At 41.1% G+C, this 22281-nt stretch overlaps 1 protein-coding gene across 8 annotated transcripts in view; it reads right to left on the bottom strand.

Annotated features, from left to right (window-relative positions):
- Positions 1 to 22281, bottom strand: part of Ryr2 (ryanodine receptor 2) — a 570252-nt gene that overhangs the window by 225181 nt on the left and 322790 nt on the right. For all 8 annotated transcript variants that reach the window (XM_041630688.1, XM_041630687.1, XM_041630690.1 and 5 more), the window contains 6 exons: positions 21612 to 21853; positions 15218 to 15410; positions 13802 to 14018; positions 12295 to 12399; positions 6829 to 6932; positions 771 to 854 (listed from right to left, as the gene is read on the bottom strand). In XM_041630688.1, the coding sequence (XP_041486622.1) occupies positions 771 to 854; positions 6829 to 6932; positions 12295 to 12399; positions 13802 to 14018; positions 15218 to 15410; positions 21612 to 21853 (945 nt within the window). The remainder of the gene's footprint in view (positions 1 to 770; positions 855 to 6828; positions 6933 to 12294; positions 12400 to 13801; positions 14019 to 15217; positions 15411 to 21611; positions 21854 to 22281) is intronic.

The following is a 22281-nucleotide window of genomic DNA, read 5'->3' as shown; positions in this document are numbered from 1 at the left end:
ATAGAGAGAGTAGACAGAGGCAAGGAGACACCATGGAGACACCACAGGAGAAAGACACAAGCCGACAGCTGGAACATTGCTGGTAGGCCATAAGCCTCATGGTAAAATATAAAATAATACAAATGGGTTAATTTAAGAGATAAGAGTGAGTGAGAAGTATGTATAAGCTATAGAGCAAGCAGTGTTGTAATTAATACAGTTTCTGTGTGCTTATTTCAGGGTTGAGCAGCCAGGAATGAACTAACAGCTTCTGTCAACACTACACCACACACAAAAAGTGTACATACACACAAATACACATAAAGTGTGTGCATATGTGATGTACATGTGTGCATGTTTCCACATGCCTTCAAGAACTACATGTGCATGTATACATGAGGACTTGCTTATCAGCATGTGAATACCCAAGTATGATGTCCATAATCCTCCTCCATTCCTCTTCCACTTTACTCACTGAGGCAGGGTCTCTCAATAAGAACTCACCACCACCAATGAAGCATGTCTCCCTAGCCAGCTTGCTCAAGGAATCCTGTCTCCACCTTCTGAGGCTGCAAGCTCATCATGCCCACCTGGTATTTATGTGAATCTATACTCCTATCTCCACACTTGAAGGCAAGCACTTGACTCCTGAGCTATCTTTCTGGTCTTGTAAAATTTTGAAATCTAGATTGCATAGCTAAGTACATAGGCTGTCTGTCTCCTCCAAGGTTTATTCCAGGGTGCTGAAGATACACACCTACTATCAGATAAGGGCAAGCCACTCAACTTACTTCTTGGGCAGCTTCATCTTCTTCACCTTCTCCTCAGCGTGTTCATCTGCTATGCCAACATGACATCCTAATGCCAGCAAAGTCCTGAGAAACAAGAACAAGAGATGAACCTGAAGAACCACTTCCTCCATCCAAAAGCACCCAGCACAAGAGCATGTGATGGGAGACCTCAACTTCCACCCTGCAAAAGAGCACAAGGCTCTGCCTCCAAAGGTAAAGGAAACGTGTATCCATAGGTTATATACTTCCAGGGAAGGGGAAAGACAGTGAACACTGGAATGGCACAAATGCTTAGCACTGAAAAGCTGGCCCCTCCCCTCAGCCCTTTTCTACATGTTTCATTTTCTCAACCTTGGGTGTTCTCGGGTCTTCTGTGTTTTGCTGGACTGGAGATCTCTGCATATGCCAAATCACATACCTAGATTTGCACATGTGTGTTAGCACTATCGTGTTCTACTTTTTACTCTAATGAGTATATTTGGAGCTATTTCTCTATAACTTGCTATTTTAATATTCTCCAACAACCTTCATGCCATTGCTCTCTCATATAAAGCTGATTCCTTTACAATTCCAAAGGGATTTATTTACTGTACTTCTGTTTTTTAAATTATTTTATGTGTATGAATGATTTGTCTAAATGCATATATGTCCACTGTGCACCAAGTCTGGTGGCTGTGGAGGTCAGGAAAGGACATCAGACTTTCTGGAACTGGAGTTATGGATGATTTTGAGCCACGATGTGGATTCTTAGAACTGAACCTAGGTCCTCTACAAAACATTTATTGCTCTTATCTGCTGAACTATCTCTCCAGTGCTATTTATTATGTTCTTTAAATATTTTACTTATTCATTTGAGTTATTTATGTAGATGGATATACATTTGAGTCGTAGTCAGAAAACAGACTGTGGGAGTCAGTTTTCTCCTTTTACTGTTTAGGTCCCGGGGATCAAATTTCATTTCTCAGGCTTGGTGGCAAGGGCTTCCAAATGCTGAGCCATTTCATCACTGAAGAGAGCTATTTGTTTTTATTATTGAAACTGTCAAGCTGTTTTTAACCCATTTTATTTTAATAGACTTTTAGGGCTATTTTTGTTCTTCAACTGTTTTAAATAACACTATACTGAATTACTAAATAATGAATTACTAATACATACTAGAACCAAACACTGCTTAATATCCATCTATATATCTAGATATTCACATACATGGATATCTCTCCATTTATTTTATTTAGCCATCTAGATATAATTGCATGGATGGATGGGTAAGTGGAAAAACATTATTGATAAAATAAAGAATTTACCTATTAAAACAAGGTTAACCAACAATAGAAGAATAGAAAATTGTCTCATAAAGTGAATGCAAGTTGTATTTATTCAATAACAGTGCCCTGGTGCAGAAAGTATGTTAACTCTTGTCCTTTATTCAATCCTTTATCCCTTCAGTAAGTATTAGTTAAATGCTGAAGAGCTGAGTCCTAGGCAATACACAGTAGGAACTTCTGATTCAGGTCTTGGGATCAATGAGACATGCAGAGGGCTATGACATTATCAACTAGGGATGCCAAAGCCAGATCTGAAGTAATTAAAGGATGACAATAATGTTTGGATTTATCTTAAATTCAGGTAATTAAGCCTATGAATACATGACCTCTAAGAAATCTGATTATACCATAACTCCTAAACTGGTATATATGTATGTAGAGTGTGTGTGCGTGTGTGTGTGTGTGTGCATGTGTGTGTATGTGTGTGTATGTGCATGTGTGTGTGTGTGTGTGTCCTATGTGAATTTTAAAAGCTCTGATGCTCCTATTAATAAAAACTGGTCCCTCAAAATTACACTTTGCAAAGGTAGGGACTGTGAATTTATGCTGACAACTTAGGTTGTTATATGGATAATGACACTAAAGGCCTGGCCTGTAGAAAATTCAGTTGGTGTCTGTCACCTTCTTATGGGCTTTTTGTTCAGTTGTATTTTGTTTTAATGATGTGTATGTGTATGGGCTTTCCACATGAGTGCAGTGGCTGGAGTTAAACCCACAGGGAGTGTGGGTCCTCTGAAAGAGCAATATGCACTCTTAATCACTGTGCCCTCTCTCTAGCCTTTCCCTGTGGGCTCTAACAAAAGTCAGAGGCTTCTACAAACTGTAGGGTCACCTTCTCAATACAGATTCCAGCAGCCTTTTAATCCTGTTCCCAGAAAACACTTTCTAGAGGAAGTGTGGCTTCATCTCACACAGAGAACGACCATCATAGGCAGGGCCTGAACAAAGACACAGGGCAGTGGGGATGCTCCAGGTTACTGCTGTGGATAAGGCCTTTTGCAAGAAAGCTTTATAGAACTCCCACAGTGAGCAGAGAGTGCGAGCAAGAAGGCTCTCACAAATAATTACAGTAAAGCCAGATAAGGTTCGAACTAAGGGCAAGTTACGTTTTTAATAAGCAGTTTTGAGATCTACCCTAATAATAACTAACACTCAAAAGTGAGGCTCTGTGCGCATAAAGGGTTGGCTAAGCAAGGAAAGGCTTCAGACTGCAGACAGCACAGATGTCTATAGGAGCCAAGGTCTGTAGATGTGTGTGGTGGGGAGAGCAGAGCTGATGGAGAAGAGGGACATTTGTAAGTTACAGGTAGAAAGAAACCTGAGCCCAAGCTCGGCACCTTCTTGAAGCACAGTAAAAGTCTCTTGCTTATTGTGTCCTACTAGTTTTTTATGTCAACTCCAGTGAGTCACTGTAGGAAGGTATCTGATCACACTTCCAGACCATCCCCTGAAGGTGTTTTTTGATTGAGAGGAACATTCAAATAGATTGACTTTGTGCTATGTGAAACTCTGAGAAAACACTGGAAATTCTCAAGTCAAGAGCTGTGTTTCAGAAGAATTCCCTGGACTCTGAACATTGCTATTGGTTCTGTGGACTAGCCCATTACAATTACATATACCACCCAATCCAGTATGTATCTCTTGGTCTGTGTCTTTTTCTCACTGCTTCTGTGTATGAATATGTCTGTGCCTCTTCTGTCCACCTCTGTGTGTACCTGTCTATGTGTTTGTCTGTCTCTCTGTCTATCTCTGTCTCTATATTAGTGTATCTGTCTGTCTACCCACCTTCTTCTGTATGTGTGTGTCTGTGTGTGTGTGCTTCAGTGTGTCTTTGTCTCCTCTCTCTCTCCCCAACCCCCACACCCCAGTGTGTGTATTTGTATCCCAAGAACCTGGTATGCTTGACAATGTAAATGTGTGTAGGAACAGTGAGGCTTTATCCTCTCTAATCTTACTTTTAAAGAAGCAGGTAAAATCAGTGAACCAGAAACCATATGCATGCACACTCCTTAGCTGTGAGAAACAAAAAGGAAATGTTCAGAACGGAGTCATGAGCAGAATCATTAGTATTCCCTTCAGGGAAACACACTACACATGGGCGTCCACGGATTCATCAACCCAGTCACTAGGAGCGCTTAGAAGGAAGAAGCGATTATACACAGCAGTCAAAGCGTTAGCACACTCCATGCAGATCGGACATTTCTACACTCAGTGGGCCTAGCTGCCAATTGTTCCAGCGGCAAGGAATGCACTGCAAATTTAAGTAAATTGTTTTGTACAAAATGGGGAAATAACAAACCACCATGAACTACAGAACAAAATGTATGAATGTTATGTCATGACTACACACAAAAGCTAGAGTTCCAGGGTGCCAGAACTGGTCATGGTGACACGGACTATATTCCTTAGCCCAACCATCTTGGTCATTGTCTGCCTTCAGGAGGTTCCATTGACCCCCACCTAGGAACTAACCAGCTGACCCTGTGTTCATTCCTAATGTGTTTTTCTCCATGACATTAAAGTTCATCAGTCATATGTGGGATGCTCCTGCGCCCAAAGCCTAGCATCTGAAACATCATTTGGGTTGTATATGCTGAGTCTGTGGTAAAGTGCCTTCAGTATGAATTATTACTTGTTTTTTACAAACATGAAACAAAGGAAAGGGACAAACACAGAAGTGCATAAGGGAGTAATTTGATCAGAGCTATTTCTATAAGACACTAGGATGGATATGGTGGTAGGCAGGGGTTATAGGGGCTGGAGACACGGCTCAGCAGTTAAGAACACTTGCTGCTCTTCCAGAGGATCCAAATTCTGTCTCTGGGACCATGTTAGGTATCCCACTACTACCTATAACCTCAGCTCCAAGGGATCTGACACCCCTTCTAGCCTCCACGAGTGTACACACACACACACACACACACACACACCACAAATAACAATAAAAGTTACAGGATTTAAAGTAACATTTTAAAATAAAATCTGAAAACATAATTCTTTACTTATCCCATCTTAATCAAATTGTTTATTCAGAGGAAAATGGTATATCCCCAATGTCCACCCGTCGAGTCAACAAACAATAAAGATATTCTAGGAAGTGGAGAGATGGTACTGAGTCAGTGCTTGCTGTGCAAGTATGAAAACTTCAACTGGATACCCAGAACCCTCGTGCAAAGACCCATGCAGCAGTCCATGTCTGTAAACCGAGAACTAAAGAGACACAGAAGAGAGAGGATCGCTGGGGCTTGCTAACCAGCCAGATTAGTCGAACTGGTGAGCTCCAGGTTCAGCGAGAGGCCCTGTCTCAGAAAATAAGGTGGCAAGCACTCCAGAAAGGCACTGGTGTCAAACTTGCTTATGAGTGCCTGTGTGTATATATTTGCACACATACACACACAAACATACAGATTACACACACGTTCTACATATGCTGTATAGTATGCATGCACACACACACACAGAAATGTACATATACATACCACATATACTGTATAGCTGCCTTTATGAGATGGCATAAATTAGCTGACCACAGTCATTCTCAAACCATGCTGCACAGGTAAATGGCCTCCCAGGTTTCCCCCAAAAGAGTATACTGTTGTTAAGTTTAGCAAACAAAAGAACCTGACTCCACCCACATTTAGTGATCAAGGGTCCCAGTTACAGAGCCCATAATCAAAATGAAAACCTGGTTAACTCTTGTGAGTAACTCCTGTAAAAATATTAAATCGGTGCTCATCAAGATAACTGTGATGAAGGGCTAACTTTCTCTTCATGTTTAGTCATCAGTCTGATACTCTAATGAAGGGTAATAAAACTGTTACATAAAATTAAAACATTTAAATCAAGATATATATGAGCCTATATTTTAAAGTTATTAAAGCTATAGACATTTCTCCTTTAAATTGGCATGAATATTTCTAAGCACTTAATTTTCATATCTAAAATCAGCACAGATCAGCGACAGTTTGAGACCAGCCCAGTCCCTGGTACACACTCCAAGCAGTGCTGTTGGGTTCTAGAACGCTTGTAATTCTTACTGATGTACATCAAGAATACATAAAATATGAGGGGACCAACATATTTCACAGATGATTCAGTAGGAATCGTGGAGCCAGAGTGGGACCAGAACTAACTCAGGTTAAGACCCCTAGGTCAGTGTGGACTTCTACAGTTCCTAGCTGTTGAAGCTGTGGACCTAGGGAAGAAGGACAGTGGTTTGGGAGTTAGGCTCACAGGCATAGGGAAATCTCTAGCCTCCAGTTCATATCACAGACCTAATCAGGATGCCAGAGCCAACTAATACAGTACTTGACCCTCTGAAAAAGACTAGGGAGAGAGCCTCTGGTTGTACATACCCACCCCACAGAGGAAGAGAACACCTCTACCCTATTAAGACTTGTCCTCTTAAGAACACTCTAAATGCCCCCACTGGTAGAAGAAACATTAATATGAAGATAGACAGACAGACAGATGATACATAGATAGATAGATAGATAGATAGATAGATAGATAGATGATAGATAAAATAAGAAAAATTTAACCAACAAAAAACTCTAGAGCCATGTACCAGCAAAGAAACAAAACCAACTCGAAGTCAAATTCCCAACAAATACTGATACAATCCACCTATACTTCACTGAACTTTCTAATAGTAGAAAGAACTTCCCAGTATAATTAAAGTGAAAATGTCAATATCTGGCTACCTGAACTTAATAAAGTATAAAGGCACTCACTTGAGAGTTTCAAGTGACATCTGCAAATTGTAGTTGCGCTCCTGTTCCGGCAGTTTGCTGAACTCCACCAGACATGGATGCTGTCTCTTGTTGTCATCTCTAACCTGAAACAAGATGGGAAATCAGCATAGCGGAGCTTGCAGAGTAAAACACAATTGTGAGGGGGCTAGCTAGGGAGATGGAACCTCTGAAAGCTTCCCCTGGAAAGCTTCTGAAATCTTCAAATGTCTGTTGCAAAGGCCGGCATGGTCTGCACTCCCGACTCCCTTCTTGTTACATAGTTGAGAAAGATAGCTTAGCTCTCAATTTCCACATGTTTCTGCCAGGCTGCCTCCTGAGGTCCACGAGCATGCTCACTGGGTTCCTTCCAGAATCTGCTCAAATCTCCTTTTTTTCCATGAAGTTTACCCCATCTGCCTTCATAATATAGTAATCTGCCCAGTTGTCCTGCTGTCTATTTCTTTCCATTGTACATAACATTATTTGGTAATGAGATTATTTGGGAGGGATGGGTTTATTTGGTATCTTGGACTGGCCTTGAACTCACTGGGTAGCCCAGGCAGGCCTTAAATTCAGGATCTTCCTGCCTTAGTCTCCTGCATGCTGGGATTGTAGGCCTGCAACATCATGCCCAGAAGACTAAGTTTTTACTTAATTTATTGTCTATCTTCTTACACTCGAAGTTCAAAAACAATGGGGCCTTTGATTATAGCCAAGCCCCTGACACACAGCATTAGAATATGAATGAACTCTGAAAAGATATGACTTCAGCTTTACTCTGCAGTACCCTGTCCATCTAGATTCATCTGTTCAGGGATATGAATAAACAACCTGACTGACACACATGAACTCCAAGGTAGTTTTGGTTGCTCATCTCAGCCTCCATAATCACCTTCTGAGATCACAAATGAACCCATGACCTTAACAGATTGATTAGCACAATAAAGGTTTCCTTCACAGTAATCTTTGCCGGTGTTTCTTGGTGTCCACTGGAGACTGGGCACAGAATTTTATCAATCTTTCTATAACCACCCAGATCCAAAATATTCCATGGATACTCAAGTCCATTTTCTGAGGTGACAATGTCTGTACACAGAACCTATGAAATGCCTCCTCACCTCCATGCACGCATGTTTTAAGTCATCTCTAAATGATTTCTAACACCTGAAGAATGGATAGTATTGTGTCATTAGGAATAATGACAAAAAGAAGTCTAACCGTTTTCGGCACTGTTTTTTGATTTTTTTTTTTTTTACCTACATGCAATTGAATCCATGAATGTAGAACCCAGTGATAAGAGCCAAGAGGCAAGGGCATTAGTGGTAACACTATATTCAAGATTATAGGAAGGAATTCATGAAGATGTTCTCTATTCTTAACTTAGCAATTAAATTTTTGTAATCTTTGTAAAGTCCTAGATTACACAGGCATTCTTGCCCTGGTAGCACCTTGACGACAGCCCATCAGTTGTGAAAGAATAAATTACTCCATGGGAATAATTACCAAGTTCTATATATGCCACTGAAAAAGTATGCAAACATGAGCAAATTTTTCTTTAGAGACAAATTGAAAATCATGACTTTATTCCTTTTTCTCTGGATCATTAGAAATGAATATGAAATACAAATGAAGCAGAGTTACAAAATTGAACTGAAGACTCCAGTTTTTAAGTCCTAAATTCTGAATATGAAAGTAAGAATGAATGAGCCTGGACATAGTCCCCCGTTTATGTAATCTCCATCTAATTCTCCACCCTATTCCAGAGAAGAGCCGGAACTGCCATGTCTCCAAGGTGAACAGAAAGAATCAGAACCCTGCCTCATCCCTTCCCTCTCTTACCGTATCCTACACCTGACTTTGGAAACACCCTTGCAATGTCTCACCAAGCCCACTTCTAGGCACCAGGGTATCAGAAAGACATCTCTCCTCCAACACCTGGTTTACTCTTTCTGTTCCTGCCACATTAGTCCCATGCTTTACATACCATCAAAGTTCTCTGAGCCCGAGCAGAGACAAAAAAAAAAAAAAAAGAAAAAAAAAAGCATGTCACCTTTCAACACATTAGCCCCCAATAGAATAAAATCACACTGGAACCAAACAAACTCTTTGTCAAATGCCTTCTGTCCACATCTTCTTCCTCTGTACCATGGCGATTTGGGTTTCTGCCTTATAACCACACTGTGCCACTGACAGATCACTAGAAATGTCCCATTTCGTCTTCTATGTCCTTTGACACAAGCTGAGTTTCTACCTATACTGCAGTCCTGGTCTCTGCTTGCCAAATTATCCTTTATGCCTCTAAAGTCTGTGTTCATCTGTAAGCTTTCCTTGGTTTCTACAAACAGATGTATACATTTCTTTTTACTCTGAGGTTGTTTGTCTGTCTATCACTCAAGTAAAGACAAAGTCCCTAAAAGTCAAACACCGAGTCAGACCTAGCAGTTCAGGTCTGCCACCTCAGCTACTCACGAAGCTAAGGCAGGGAGAGTTCAGGTTCAAGGTCTGCATGGGCTATAGAGTGAACTCAAGAGCAGCTTGGTCAACTTATTGAGACCTAATTTCAAAGTAGAAAGTAAAAGAGGACTGGAGAGGGAGGGATGCATTTTAGCAGGGGGACACTCTGTACCTTTAGCTCCCTTTAGTACCTGGGAACTCCAAGGGCTTTGCATGTAGCAGGAAGAGCATATGTGATAGTAAATGGAATAAGATTTAACCAAAGTGTAATGGGAATTATTTCACTCTGTTGTTAAACAAACAAACAACAAAACAAAAAACCCACATAACTAAGACTTGCTGAAAAATTTCTGAGGCCACCTTATGACCTTGTAGCAAGCCATCTTGTGTAAGCACAGGCCCAGTAAAGGCTGCTACTGTATGGGAATTTGTTCTGTCTTTTGCACAAACTCTTTTAATCTTTCAAGCCTATAACCATCCTTGTCTCACACTGAAACTTTTGGTGAATTTTGTCCATGATTCCTCTGACAGCTGATTCGATGATAATCTCTCTCCCTGGTGACTTTAGTTAGCCAATGGCTCAATCTTATATTCAGTACTTCTCTACTTCCTTGGTTTTTAAGTGTCAATGAAGCCAAGCAAGCTGGGTGACTCACATCTGTAAGCTCAGCAGAGCCAAGAAGATGGTCACAGGCACAGTACCAGTGTAAGCCACAGAGCGAATTCCAAGCATCTCACAAAAAGTAAAAGCAAGCAAAGAACAAAAAAGCCAAAGAATGACACCCAAAGGAAGGCATTCAGTATTTGCCAGTTTGAGCAAGGGCAGAGCATCATTTAGTGGAGGAGGGAATCTTTATTTGCTGCTGATTTCCAGAAGTTATACAGTGAAAGAGCATCTAAGGAGTCTCATGCTCTACCGACTGAGCTAGCCCAGCATGTTGCAGAGCTGTCCAAGAGTCTTCCCAAACATATAGTCTACTGCTGTTGTCCTGGGTTGACCCCCAGAGGTATAAAACAAATCTATTGCTGAAGATACCATGATTTCAGAAACAGGGTCCAGAGACTCTTGAGCTAGAATGGACCTGAATGACTCCTCCCTGAGGACTAGCTTTTATGGTACCAGAAGGCACCAGGAAAATTCCCAGAGTAGGGAGACCACCAACAATCCTACTCAGCTATGACACCTATAAACCAAATCAACAACCAGCATGGTAAGATAATCTATGGGTACAGTAGTGACACAATACATTGGCAGTAACCAACAACTTAAGATCTGTACTAAAGAGTGAAAGCACACCTGGTACTAGACACCTTGTTGATTACTCAGTTAGGAAAGTCATGGATACTGAAGGAGAACCTACAACTACTACTTTACTAAACAAGTATAATCCCTAATATCACTCTAAAGATTTGTCCTTATACCCACAAATAAGTGTAGTCTTCACCCTTCATCAAGGGTACTTTTCTTTGAAACAGATAGAGACCACTACAGAAAACTACAATCAAACAAAATGCATAATTGGGGAGAACAGTCCTAATGAACACATCTGTAAAACACTTGGCACCTAAGGCACAGGGAACATTACAGAATAAGGGGCAGAAAGATTATAAGAGCCAGATCAGGGAGTTTGATGCAAGATTATATACCTCCTAGTAATGTCAGAAGCTACACCCAAAAAGTCTACTAACATGATTGCTCAAACATGAGATGAACAAGGAAAACACTAATAGACATGCCAAAGTGTCTGCAGGAAAGTCTATGAGGACTCAGACCTACATAAAGAACTACAGGCAGCTCAGGAATACTGAGGTCATGAGAAATAATCTCCAGGGAAGAGAACACCAATCATGTACCAATAACAAATGGTTAGTTAGTCTTGAAAACATACATACAAGTAACATTATATAGACTGCACAGTTTATATTTAGGAATATATACGTACATATATATGTGTGTAATATATGTGTGCATCTACACATATTTATTACACACACACATACACATGTAACAAAATTTAATGGGGAAAAGCCCACAAATTTGAAGGAGAGCTCAGAGAAATATGTGGGAGTTTTTGGAGAAACACTCTTCAAATCATGGAGCCAACTGTGAACATCTACCCATGGGTCTCTGCTACTATCTGTCTGGGATAAAAGGAGAATATCAGAGAAAAATCAAATTAACTTATTTATTTTCATTCCAATTTCAACTTTTGTTTTTGCCGTTTTCTAATTTAGAAATAAAGGCTCATTATCTAGATTTAACTTGATTTTAAAATACAACTTTCAGTTCAAACACTAGTAACTTTCATGTCAGGAAGTCTACCACAATTGCCATTTCCTTTGGTTTTTAAAAAGATGTACAGAACTAAGATGCCTCAAAAAATCAATTCTATTGATTCATGTCATATCACAGCAAGTTGAACGAGAAAATGCTATCTTTCCAAATGATTTAAGAACAGAATATGAGATTTCTGTCCGGTGCTCCAATGTGGGTCTCTGTCTCTGTCTCATTTCACCGCCTGATGAAGGTTAATATTCAGGAGGATGACTATATGTTTGTCTTTGGATTCACTTTCTTATTTAGCTTCTCTAGGAACGTGAATTATAAGCTCAATGTCCTTTATTTATGGCTAGAAACCAAATATGAGTGAGTACATCCCATGTTCCTCTTTTTGGGTCTGGCTTACCTCACTCAGGATAGTGTTTTCTATTTCCATCCATTTGGCTTTGGGGGAGCCTAAGCAGTTTGGATGTTCACCTTACTAGACCTGGATAGAGGTAGACGGTCCTTGGGCTTCCCACAGGTCAGGGAACCCTGATTGCTCTTCGAGCTGATGAGGGAGGGGGACTTGATCAAGCTGATGAGGGAGGGGGACTTGATCGGGGGAGGGGGAGGGAAATGGGAGGCGGTGGTGGGGAGGAGGCAGAAATCCTTAAATAAATAAATAAATTTAAAAAAAATAAAATGCAAAAAAAGAACAGAATATGAGAATAAATTTCAAAATCATATACCGGACCATACTGCCAGCCAAGCTCAATTTTATTCATAACCCAGAGCTCATGGATATTCTCTGCCAGCTTTTCTCTTATCCTCTCCAGGTGAGGAGGCAACACAATCTGGATAAAAGGGAGAGAAAAGGTTAATCAGGAACAGATACTGGAGATGCTGAAAGGTGCTGCACCAACTAGCCTTGCATCTGGTATCTCCTAGGCCATTAAAATACAATAAAATAATTGGGTTCTGAATCAGATATTTCATGGTGTTTGCTAGATAAATGCTGGTGTGTGTGTGTGTATGTGTGTGTGTGTATGTGTGTGTGTGTATGTGTGTGTGTGTGTGTGTGTGTGTGTGTGTGTGTACATTTAGCACTGCAAGTAAATGAATGGACAAAGGGAACAGAGTAAAGTATAATAAGGTAGAAAAGACCAATTATTAGATACTGATTTATTGATTTATTTAGTGGTTTGCCAGAAGCACTGCTAACACTGCCTATTTGATAAGCATAGCTTTACTTGCTACTGGAAAAGAATGACCTTGAAAAAGAGCTGAATCCATGGGTCGTTGCCCTTAACAACCTGCTGACACACACATGCTTTTGTAAAATCTTGCACCTTGTGATTTTAGAGTACAAAATGAAAATACAAACTAGACCCAGTCTTGAAGTCTTCCAGGAGCTATCCTGGCTTCAATCCACTGGTGATATCACCCTTCTTCCACTCTCATTGATGTTGGGGTGCTTATTCCAGAAAGATTCCCAAGAGCACTGGTGGAGACAACTGAGAGGTGCTAAGTGGACATGGACCAATACCAAGTGCACATCAGTCAGAAAGAAGAATCACCCAGCACTCAAGGCCATCCAGTCAGTGCCCACAGGCTTAGTGCAGGGCAAGTCAGGAGGCTGCAGATAGTTCATAATCCCGGGCATCTGACAAAGTGATTGGTTTACCATGAGAGTTCTGATGAATCCTTTCAGTGTTTCCTCAACTTACACTTCCAGGAACAGGGCAGGTTGAACTTTACATTTCCCTAATGGAGAAAGTGTTTAGGGACCTCTTGAAAAAGCCCACAAGGTGGTTTACCAAAGGAAGATATGATGGCTAAATGACTAATAAAAGCCGAAGGTTCTGGAACCTGTTATTAAGTCAACTTTGGACTTTAGAATGGCTTCCATGCTCCAAACTAATAAACAAGCTGAATGATATAATCAACATCACTGGAGTTATCAGATCCTTCAAATAGAGTGTCATTTAATTCACTCCCAACCTCAGGATCCTGTTATATCTATGAGACAAAAATCCTTTATATTATGATACAGTGGAGCATTATGAAGGAAGCATTGCAATGGTTGAGATAATTCATTATGAAAGGCCAACACAGAATAGATGTTTGGAGAACACAAAGGAAAGTATTATTTTACGGGATCCATTAGTTGAATGGCTGAAAAGTGCACTGTTGCGGGCTGCCATCCAAGCTTGAGAGCCACCGTATTCTGATAGTCATCAGTGTCTCTTTCTGTACCTGGCTGGTGTCCACAGGAACGGGGGTGAAAGCAGCTTGGGTCAGGGACACTGTGGGCCCCAGCAAATCTCGTGTGTATGCCCTTTCTTGCTTATATTCTCGGCTGTGTTCTACTTTCAATTTCTCTTTCGGCAGAACAGCTTCATAGCAAGCTGCATAGCCAGGTGGAGGGAGGAACTTGAATTCTCCATGTCTTCCCCCAAGCAAAAAGCGAACCCTGTAAAGGAAGCAAGTATGAGTCAATCATATCTTTGATATACATGAGAGTTTTCTAATTGAAAACCATTAGGTAAATTTATTAATACAAAACTAACTTTGTCATGGCCACATTTCTCTTCCCTGCTAAGTATCTTTAGTGGTTTAAACGAGAAATGTTCCTCATAGCTTCATGCATCTGAACACATGGTCCCCAGTGGTTCGTGCTGTTTGGGGAGGTTATGGAGGAAATGTATCGCTGGAGATGGGCTTTCAGGGTTTACAGGTTCACACTAATGGCTGCCCTGGCTCTGCTTCATGTATGGATGAAAATGTGACCATCCTGACTTCTGCTCCAGCTGCCATGCCATATCTTCCTTACCATTATGAACTCTAACCCTTTTGAACTACAAGCCAAAATAAACTCTTCATTGCTTTTGGTCATGGAATTTTCCCAGCAACAGAAAAGTAGCCAATACAATATCTAGTCTAATCACCTAGGAATCTAAGAGCCTCTCCCCAAAAAAGGCTAAACACAATAGCATCATAATGGCCAAAGAAGAAAATTCAGCTCAAATAAATTCACAGGTCAGTGATGACCTAGCATGTGATGAACTAGAAATAACAGCCTGTACTGAAAGTTACATTATCACATGTCCATGAATGAAAAATTTATTTCTAGCAACTCAATGTCTCAAGGCACCCAAGGACGAATCAGGCACAGTAAAGATGGGACCTAACTACCTGTGTGCTTAAAATGGCAGGATCTGGATGAGTTACCAGGGAAAAAGTATCAGTCACTATCCTGAATCTAATTTCCTAAAAACACTTCCATAAAGAAGCCCTATGTGTCACCTCTGCTTGCCGAAGAAAGCAGGGAGCCATAATCACAATACTTTGTCAATTTCAGCAAAAGCAAAGAACTCACTAAAATTTTGTGCACATTACATTCAATTAAGTACGTGAGCTTTCTGGAAGGAACTTTGAAACAGTCGCATGACGGTAATGATAAAGGTGTTCAGTTTACAAAAAAAAATCAACTAACATCTTTTAGTTGATAATTCATTATAATTCATTTTCATGCCATCTCTTCCGGATTAGACACATCTGGAAATGGTTACCTTGAAGGGAAGTCCTAAGGTTAGTGAAGCAGGGGAGAGTCCTCTGTGGAAGTACGAGCAGTGAGAATAGAAACAAGCCAAGCAACAGAGAGATACTAACTTTATTCCTGCAGAGAAACTAACAACCGGAAAGAACAGGCCATCGATATTGAAGTTCTCAAACATTCCTTGAACAGGCTGTCCATTAATGCGGAATGAGATGCTCGGGGCACTTAGATCTAAACAGCAACTGATGACATCGTCAGTTCTCAACAAGTGCTGATTGGGTGAGCTCACAGTTCGAGCTATACAACCTGTAGGGGGAAACAGTAAGCAAGGTGAGATTTAACACAGAGAATCATGCTCCAAGCTACTGCAAGAGTGATGACCAAAACATAAGGGAAGAACACATTGCGGAGGTTAATGTCTATAGCCCACTGGGCAGGACTGGGGACCAGCAAAGTGATCAACATCTGGGATTGTCTAGACTAGGTTGAGGTGGGAAGCCCACCCTGAAAATGGGCAGCATTATGTCCCAGGCAGCAATCTCAAATTCCACAAAGGGTAGAAAGAGAGCCGACACCAGCAATGGTGCTCTCAGCTTCCTGGCTGTGCACACAGTATAACCAGCTGCTTTCTGCTCCTTCCATCATGCTTTCTCCCACCATGATGGACTGTATCTCCTGGAATTTGAGCCAAAATGAGTACTTCCTTAATGAAACTGCTTTTGATGGATATATTGTCACATTCACAAGATGTGACTAATATGTGGACTGTGGGTCTCCAAAATAAGTATCACGTGCTAAACTCTTGCTCAAAAAGAAAGCAAGAGCTAGAGAGCTTGACTGGAAAAGGGACCTTGTCATATCTAGAAAGTTCTGCATATACATGTATACTATTTGATGCAGAAATGATCTCAGTGAAAATATAATGATGTCAGAGGGCATCTAGGAAAGTATCTAACTGTCAAAAGTCCCTGCCACCTACCACTTGACTCATACAGCCCTTGGCAAATGACTTACCCTCTGAACTTTGACTTCTTTCTGTTTTTGTGCATGTGTTATTGATTTGGGTTTTGTTTTGTTTTGTTTGAGACTGAGTTTCTCTGTGTAGCCCTGGCTGTCCTGGAATTTGCTCTATAGATCAGGTTGGCCTCGAACTCAGAGATTCACCTGCCTCTGCCTCCAAAATGCTAGGATTAAAGTCATGTGCCACCGTGCCTGACATTGATTTCTTATAAGCAGAACACTAAATAGTACCACCTTCTAGAATAAGTAGAGGACAAAAGTAATAAATGATTCAAAAGCAGCAGTTGAAACTGAAGGCACAGTGGATGGTTGGTACCCTTCAATTTTCATATCCTCTTAATTTCATAAATACAAACTAAAGTCAGGACAGTGGAAGCAGGAACTTTCTCTGTTTTTGCAGCGTATTGCTTATTATGAGAAAATTAAAGGCTGATTTGCTTTTGTTTTATAATAAAATTTACTTTACACATGGTCTTGGTTGGTGTCTTAAGTATAGTAGAATACAATCAGAGACATGAAGTTATTGATGAATGTCATACTTTCCTCTGGACAACCAATAATATCAACCCACTCTTGATATCACAAGTCCTCAGCTAATTAGTCCCAAGGGGCATCCACCACACACAGCATGCTAGAAAAAAAGGGAGGTATGGGTCAACTCAAAACATTGGCTGACAGACACAAACATATTCACAATTAGAGGAAGGACTTCATGACTCACACTTTGCTATAAATTTTTGTAACACTTTTCACTTTAATTTCATTCAAATAAACACATTTATTATGTGTTTGTTTATGGGTGTTATGATGATTTGAATAAGAATGGCCCCTATAGGCTCATATATTTGAGTGCTTAGTCAACAGACAATAGTACTATTTAAAAAGAATTAGGGGGTGTGTGGCCTCATTGGAAGAAGTGTGTCACTGTGGGTAAGCTTTGAGGTTTCAAAAAATACCACTCCTGGGCATATACCCAAAGGACGCACAATCAAAACACAAAGACATTTGCTTAACAATGTTCAAATCAGCATTATTTGTAATAGCCAGAACCTGAAAACAACCTAGATGCCCCTCAACCAAAGAATGGATAAAGAAAATGTGATACATTTACATAATGGAATATTACTAAGTGGCAAAAAAAACAATATCTTGAAATTTGCAGGCAAATGGATGGAACTAGAAAAAAATCACCATAGGTGACCCAGACCCAGAAAGAAAAACACAGTATTCACTCTTAAGTGGATATTTGGCACAAAGCAAAGAATAACCAGGCTACAATCCACAACTCTGGAGAAGCTAGGTAAGAGGGTAAAATAGATGACCCCAGCTAAGACTCCTAGCAATAGTGGAGAGGGGAGGTGTCTGAACTGGCCTTCCACTATAGTCAGATTAGTGACTACCCTAACTGTCATCATAGAACCTACATGAAATAACTGATGGAAGCAGATGCAGTGATCCACAGCCAAGCACTGGGATGAGCTCTAGAACTTAGTTGAAGAGAGGGAGGAGGGATCATATGAGCAAGGTGGAGCAGGTCAAGACCATGATTAGGAAAATCACATAGACAGTTTACCCAAGCTAGTGGGAGCTCACGAACTTTGGACTGACAACCGGGGATCCTGCATGGGACTGAACTAAGCCCTCTGAAAGTAGTTGACAGTTATGTGGATTGATCTGTTTGAGGGGGGGACCCTGGCAGTGGGACCAGACATATCCTGGGTGCATAAACTGGTTTTTTGGAGCCCATTCCCTATGGTGGAATATGTTGACTCCCCAAAGCCCCTCTTAGGAATGGATGGGGGTATAATGGGAGGAGGAAGAGGGTAGAAGAATAGGATGGAGGGGGAACTGGGGCTAGTATGTCTAATTAAAAATATTTTAAATAAAAAAAACACTCCAATGGTAGATCAGATAGCAGCTTTTAACTACTTCCCCAGCACCATGTCTGCCATACCTGGTGGCATGCTTTCCACCACGAAGATAATAAACTAAACCTCTGAAACTGTAAGCAAGCCGCTAGTTAAAGGCTTTATTTTATAAGAGCCACCTTGGTCTTAGTGTCTCTTCACAGCACTAGAACCCTGACTAAGATAGGTTTGTATGCACACACGTACTCAGGCACACATGTGTGCCATGACGTTCCTGTGGAAGTTAGAGGACAAACTGCCCATTCTCTCCTTCTATCAAGTGTGTCCTGAGGATCAAACTCTGCTCTTCAGGATAACAGCAAGTGCCTATAATACCAACTGAGACTTCTCTCTAGCCCCTATGCTTTGCATAAGCACACACACACACACACACACACACACACACCCCATATATCATACCAAGAGTTCTAAGCAAGAACACATTTAAAACACCAGTGGTATCCTGGTCTACAGAGCAAGTTCTAGGACAAGCTACAAAGCTACGCAAGAAACGCTGTCCCAAAAAACAGAAAAGCAAAACAACCACCACCACCAGTGAAAGTCTCTTCCTTCTAGAATGTAGACACTGTTTTGATCCTATCAATTTACAGCTCTTTCAGCATCAGAATCATTATTAAGTACATCTTCTAGAACTCCCTGAATATTGTAAAAAGTGGCTTTCAAAACAAGAAGAAACAAAAAACACAAAAGCAAAGCAGTTCCTGGGAAAAATGTTGATTTCCTTGCTAATGTCAAGACCCACAGTTAATAAGAGGGTTCCTATTTTAGGGTATATTTAGGATAATGATACTAAAATTACACATTAACTGCAATCCAATAGATTGTTCAGCTTTATTGACATTGCTGCGATGAAGCTGATGAACACCTAAGGGTTTTTCATGTCCTCTTCTCTGGAAAGTCTGTAGCACACGGCTAAGACAGAGTGAATGAAGAACTCGAGCCATGGCCTAAATGGCACACACGGTGTAGAACCTTCATGATCACATGCCCAGGTCTCGACTTGAATGGCCATTCCACCGGCCCATCCTTGTTTCCTGCTTAGTCGACAGGGAGGAGCAGCAGGTAGATTCACAGCTTTGGTTAGTAAATCCACACTGATCTCTCCTCTACAATTACCCTCCATTTAGAGAGTTTAGAGAACTTTCAATTCTCTCAAAGTTTCCAGAGCTCATCTGGGATGCCTCAGTAACAATGGTGTGCACGGTCGAATGTGAGAGAACAAATGAAGACGTCACTCAGAACTTGACTTGGAGCCAATTCCCTGTGTTAAGGAATATTGGACTCTAATTACACAATGTTCAGTGGGGGAAACATGTGTTCTCTCTGAGAAGCTGCCAGGTTGATGCTTTCAATCCTATAATAACCACCAAAAAGAAGAAAAACAGGCGAGCAACCCCAAGGGAAGCTGCCTTGGTATGAATGTGATAGAGAACTTGGGCAAATTCTACCTACTTTACAATGGTCTTTGCTGACTGAATCCCAGGTTAGAAAATTGTGCCATAAGCCCCTAAAAAAGAACAAAAACAGTCCATACTATGACTTGTAGTTTCTTGGCACTTTAAAAGATGGCCAAGGGGCCAGGGAATGGCTTTATGTTGACAAAGGTTTGTGGCATATTCATGAGGACACAAATTCACATCCCTAGAACTCATATAAAAGATAGACATAGTCTGTCATACAATACATGCATGTCTGTCATCCCAGCTCCCCTGTGTTGAAATGGGAGAATCTCTGGACTCTGTGGATTGTACACGGTAGTAATGAGATTCTGTCTCAAATTGGGCAGAAGGCACAGGTGGTCCTCTGACCTCTATACACACACACACACACACACACACAAATACACCTCACATAAAGAAAAAGATTTCAAAGTTGAAAAGTAAGTTCTCTTGACAACAGAGTTTCAGGGTAATTTTCTCTAGGAATTCTGTGACCTGCCATCTTTCCTATAGCACATCCATACACACTTAAGTTCTGCCCTTATTTCTCTCTTTATTCTTTTTTTTTTTTTTTTTTTTTTTTTTTGCTTTTTCGAGACAGGGTTTCTCTGTGGCTTTGGAGCCTACCCTGGAACTAGCTCTGTAGACCAGGCTGGTCTCGAACTCACAGAGATCCGCCTGCCTCTGCCTCCCGAGTGCTGGGATTAAAGGCGTGCACCACCATCGCCCGGCTATTATTTCTCTCTTTAGCACGTTCTCATAAAGGCCTAAAGCACAGGCTTTCATTGCAGCAGCATGAAGCTCTTCTAATATGTCAACAGGAAAAGCTGCAAGGCAGCGTGAGATCTGAAGTAGCGAGGTGCCCAGTACAGCAATCCCAGGCTTTGTATCTGAGGAACACTTCCCCCAAGCACTACCTACAAGGAAGACACTTTAACAGGGCTCGTTTATCCAGTAGAAGGTTCATTTCCCATGAAGCAATTCTCAGAAGTAAGGGTAAAACAGAATTTAGCCCAGTATTCGGCTAAGCGCTCTTTTCCTGTCCTTGGGACCACAGAAAATTACCGTGGGAACACAGAAGGCTCATGCTCTTGAAGAGACGCAATATAAACTCTTCTGAGGTGCCTAACCACAAATTCCAAGTACTAGATGAGCTATTCAAAACATGGCTCCCTCGTGACATCTGAACTCCTGGCACCAGATAAAAGAGGTCCAATAACTATTATTATGTAGGTGTAACTCTACAAAGTGCTTTGAGTTCATTAATCTCTTTATCATCAACTCGTGGACTTAATTCATTTAGATCTTTAAGCCTTTTTTCAGAATTTATTAGGCCTCTACACTATTAAATGAGCATCACTCACAACCAAGAGACAAAATCCAGCTTTTATAACTTTTATAACTAAGGTAACTTTCTGTGTCTTTCACACACTAAGTGTTGGATATGTCAAGGTCACCAAGAACTGTCATATAAATGAAGCTTCATGAACTGCACATACGTGCAACATTCAGGTGAACCCTAGCACCTGAAAACAATAATACTATGCAAAAATATACTATATTACTATGCAAGAACTAAACTTTGAAGTAAACCAAATTATACCCATTTGTGATCTGTAGAAAGAAATACAAATTGTTAACATATAGCATTTGCAATAAGCATTCAAGTCACTATTGAGAATTGGCAGCTGGTATCTTGGTTATACATGTAGTTTTATGTTTTCCACACCTGTTAAGCCATGCTATGATTGGACTGGTCCCCTGGAGCTTCCATTTGACTGGTTTTTACACTATCTCACTGACATCTAAACTAGTCATATGTATGGTTTTATGATGAATGTTAAACCTTTGCACATACCAATTAAAGTGATTCGGAAACACCTGAGATTCCTGCAGTTTGTTCATGTACTAGAATGTCCTGTTAAACCACACATTCACCAGCTTTACAACCTTTTGGAAATGTACTCTAATGCAATTACTTTCTTTTTCTGTAGAGAAACTCTACTTCCCGTTAAACCCTTGAACTTATCACTTCAGCGTTCAGATCATCCAAAGTTCTCAGCGTTCAGAAGAGCACAACAGGTCACCAGAGCTCCATCTGGGAAAGGGACGGTGCCTACCTGACCAGAGGTGAAGGCCATCGAACCCGTAGGAGAAGAGGTCATCACCAACGCCATTACCACCCCACTCTTCACCCCCGCCGGGGTACGGGGAATACCCTTCAGTGGAAGCCCAGCCCACTCGCAGGTGAGTAGCTTCTGCTGTCACGAAGGGCTCAGTGTGGTCCACCATGAGCTCATAGTACCACTTCTTATACTGCGCAGACCCTTCGCTGACGCCCAGGAAGATATTAGGCCTCATGCTTTTAAACGGAAAAAGACAGAGGAAACTTCAATTGGTTCCATTACTCATGATTCTTAATATTATTCCTGATTCTCTACGATGTACATGTGGGATAGCCGCTGCTGTCAGTTTGACGGGCTCTGGACTCATAGGAGACCAACCTCTGGAGACGTCTGTGACCATGTTTCTAGACTCAGCTCACTGAGGTGGGCAGTACCATCCCACGTGCTAGGGTTCTGGACTAAGTAAAGAGAAAAAGCAAGCTAGGCACCAACATTCATGCCCTGCTTCCTGTATGCCCATGCAAAGCGCCCATCCCTCTTGTGCATCTGTCGCCATGTCTTGCCCCACCTGTACCTGCAACTGTAAGCCAGAATAAACCATCCCTCCCCACACTGCTTTTGCCAGGTGGTTTCTCGTGCCAACGAAAGTAACTGATCCAATCTC

This window comes from Microtus oregoni, unplaced genomic scaffold (genome assembly GCF_018167655.1).
Source record: "Microtus oregoni isolate MIOR12 unplaced genomic scaffold, Mior012 000035F_ref0000213, whole genome shotgun sequence".
Taxonomy (NCBI): domain Eukaryota; kingdom Metazoa; phylum Chordata; class Mammalia; order Rodentia; family Cricetidae; genus Microtus; species Microtus oregoni.
The sequence above is the reverse complement of the archived record's forward strand: the minus strand, read 5'-3'. Positions and strand labels throughout refer to the sequence as shown.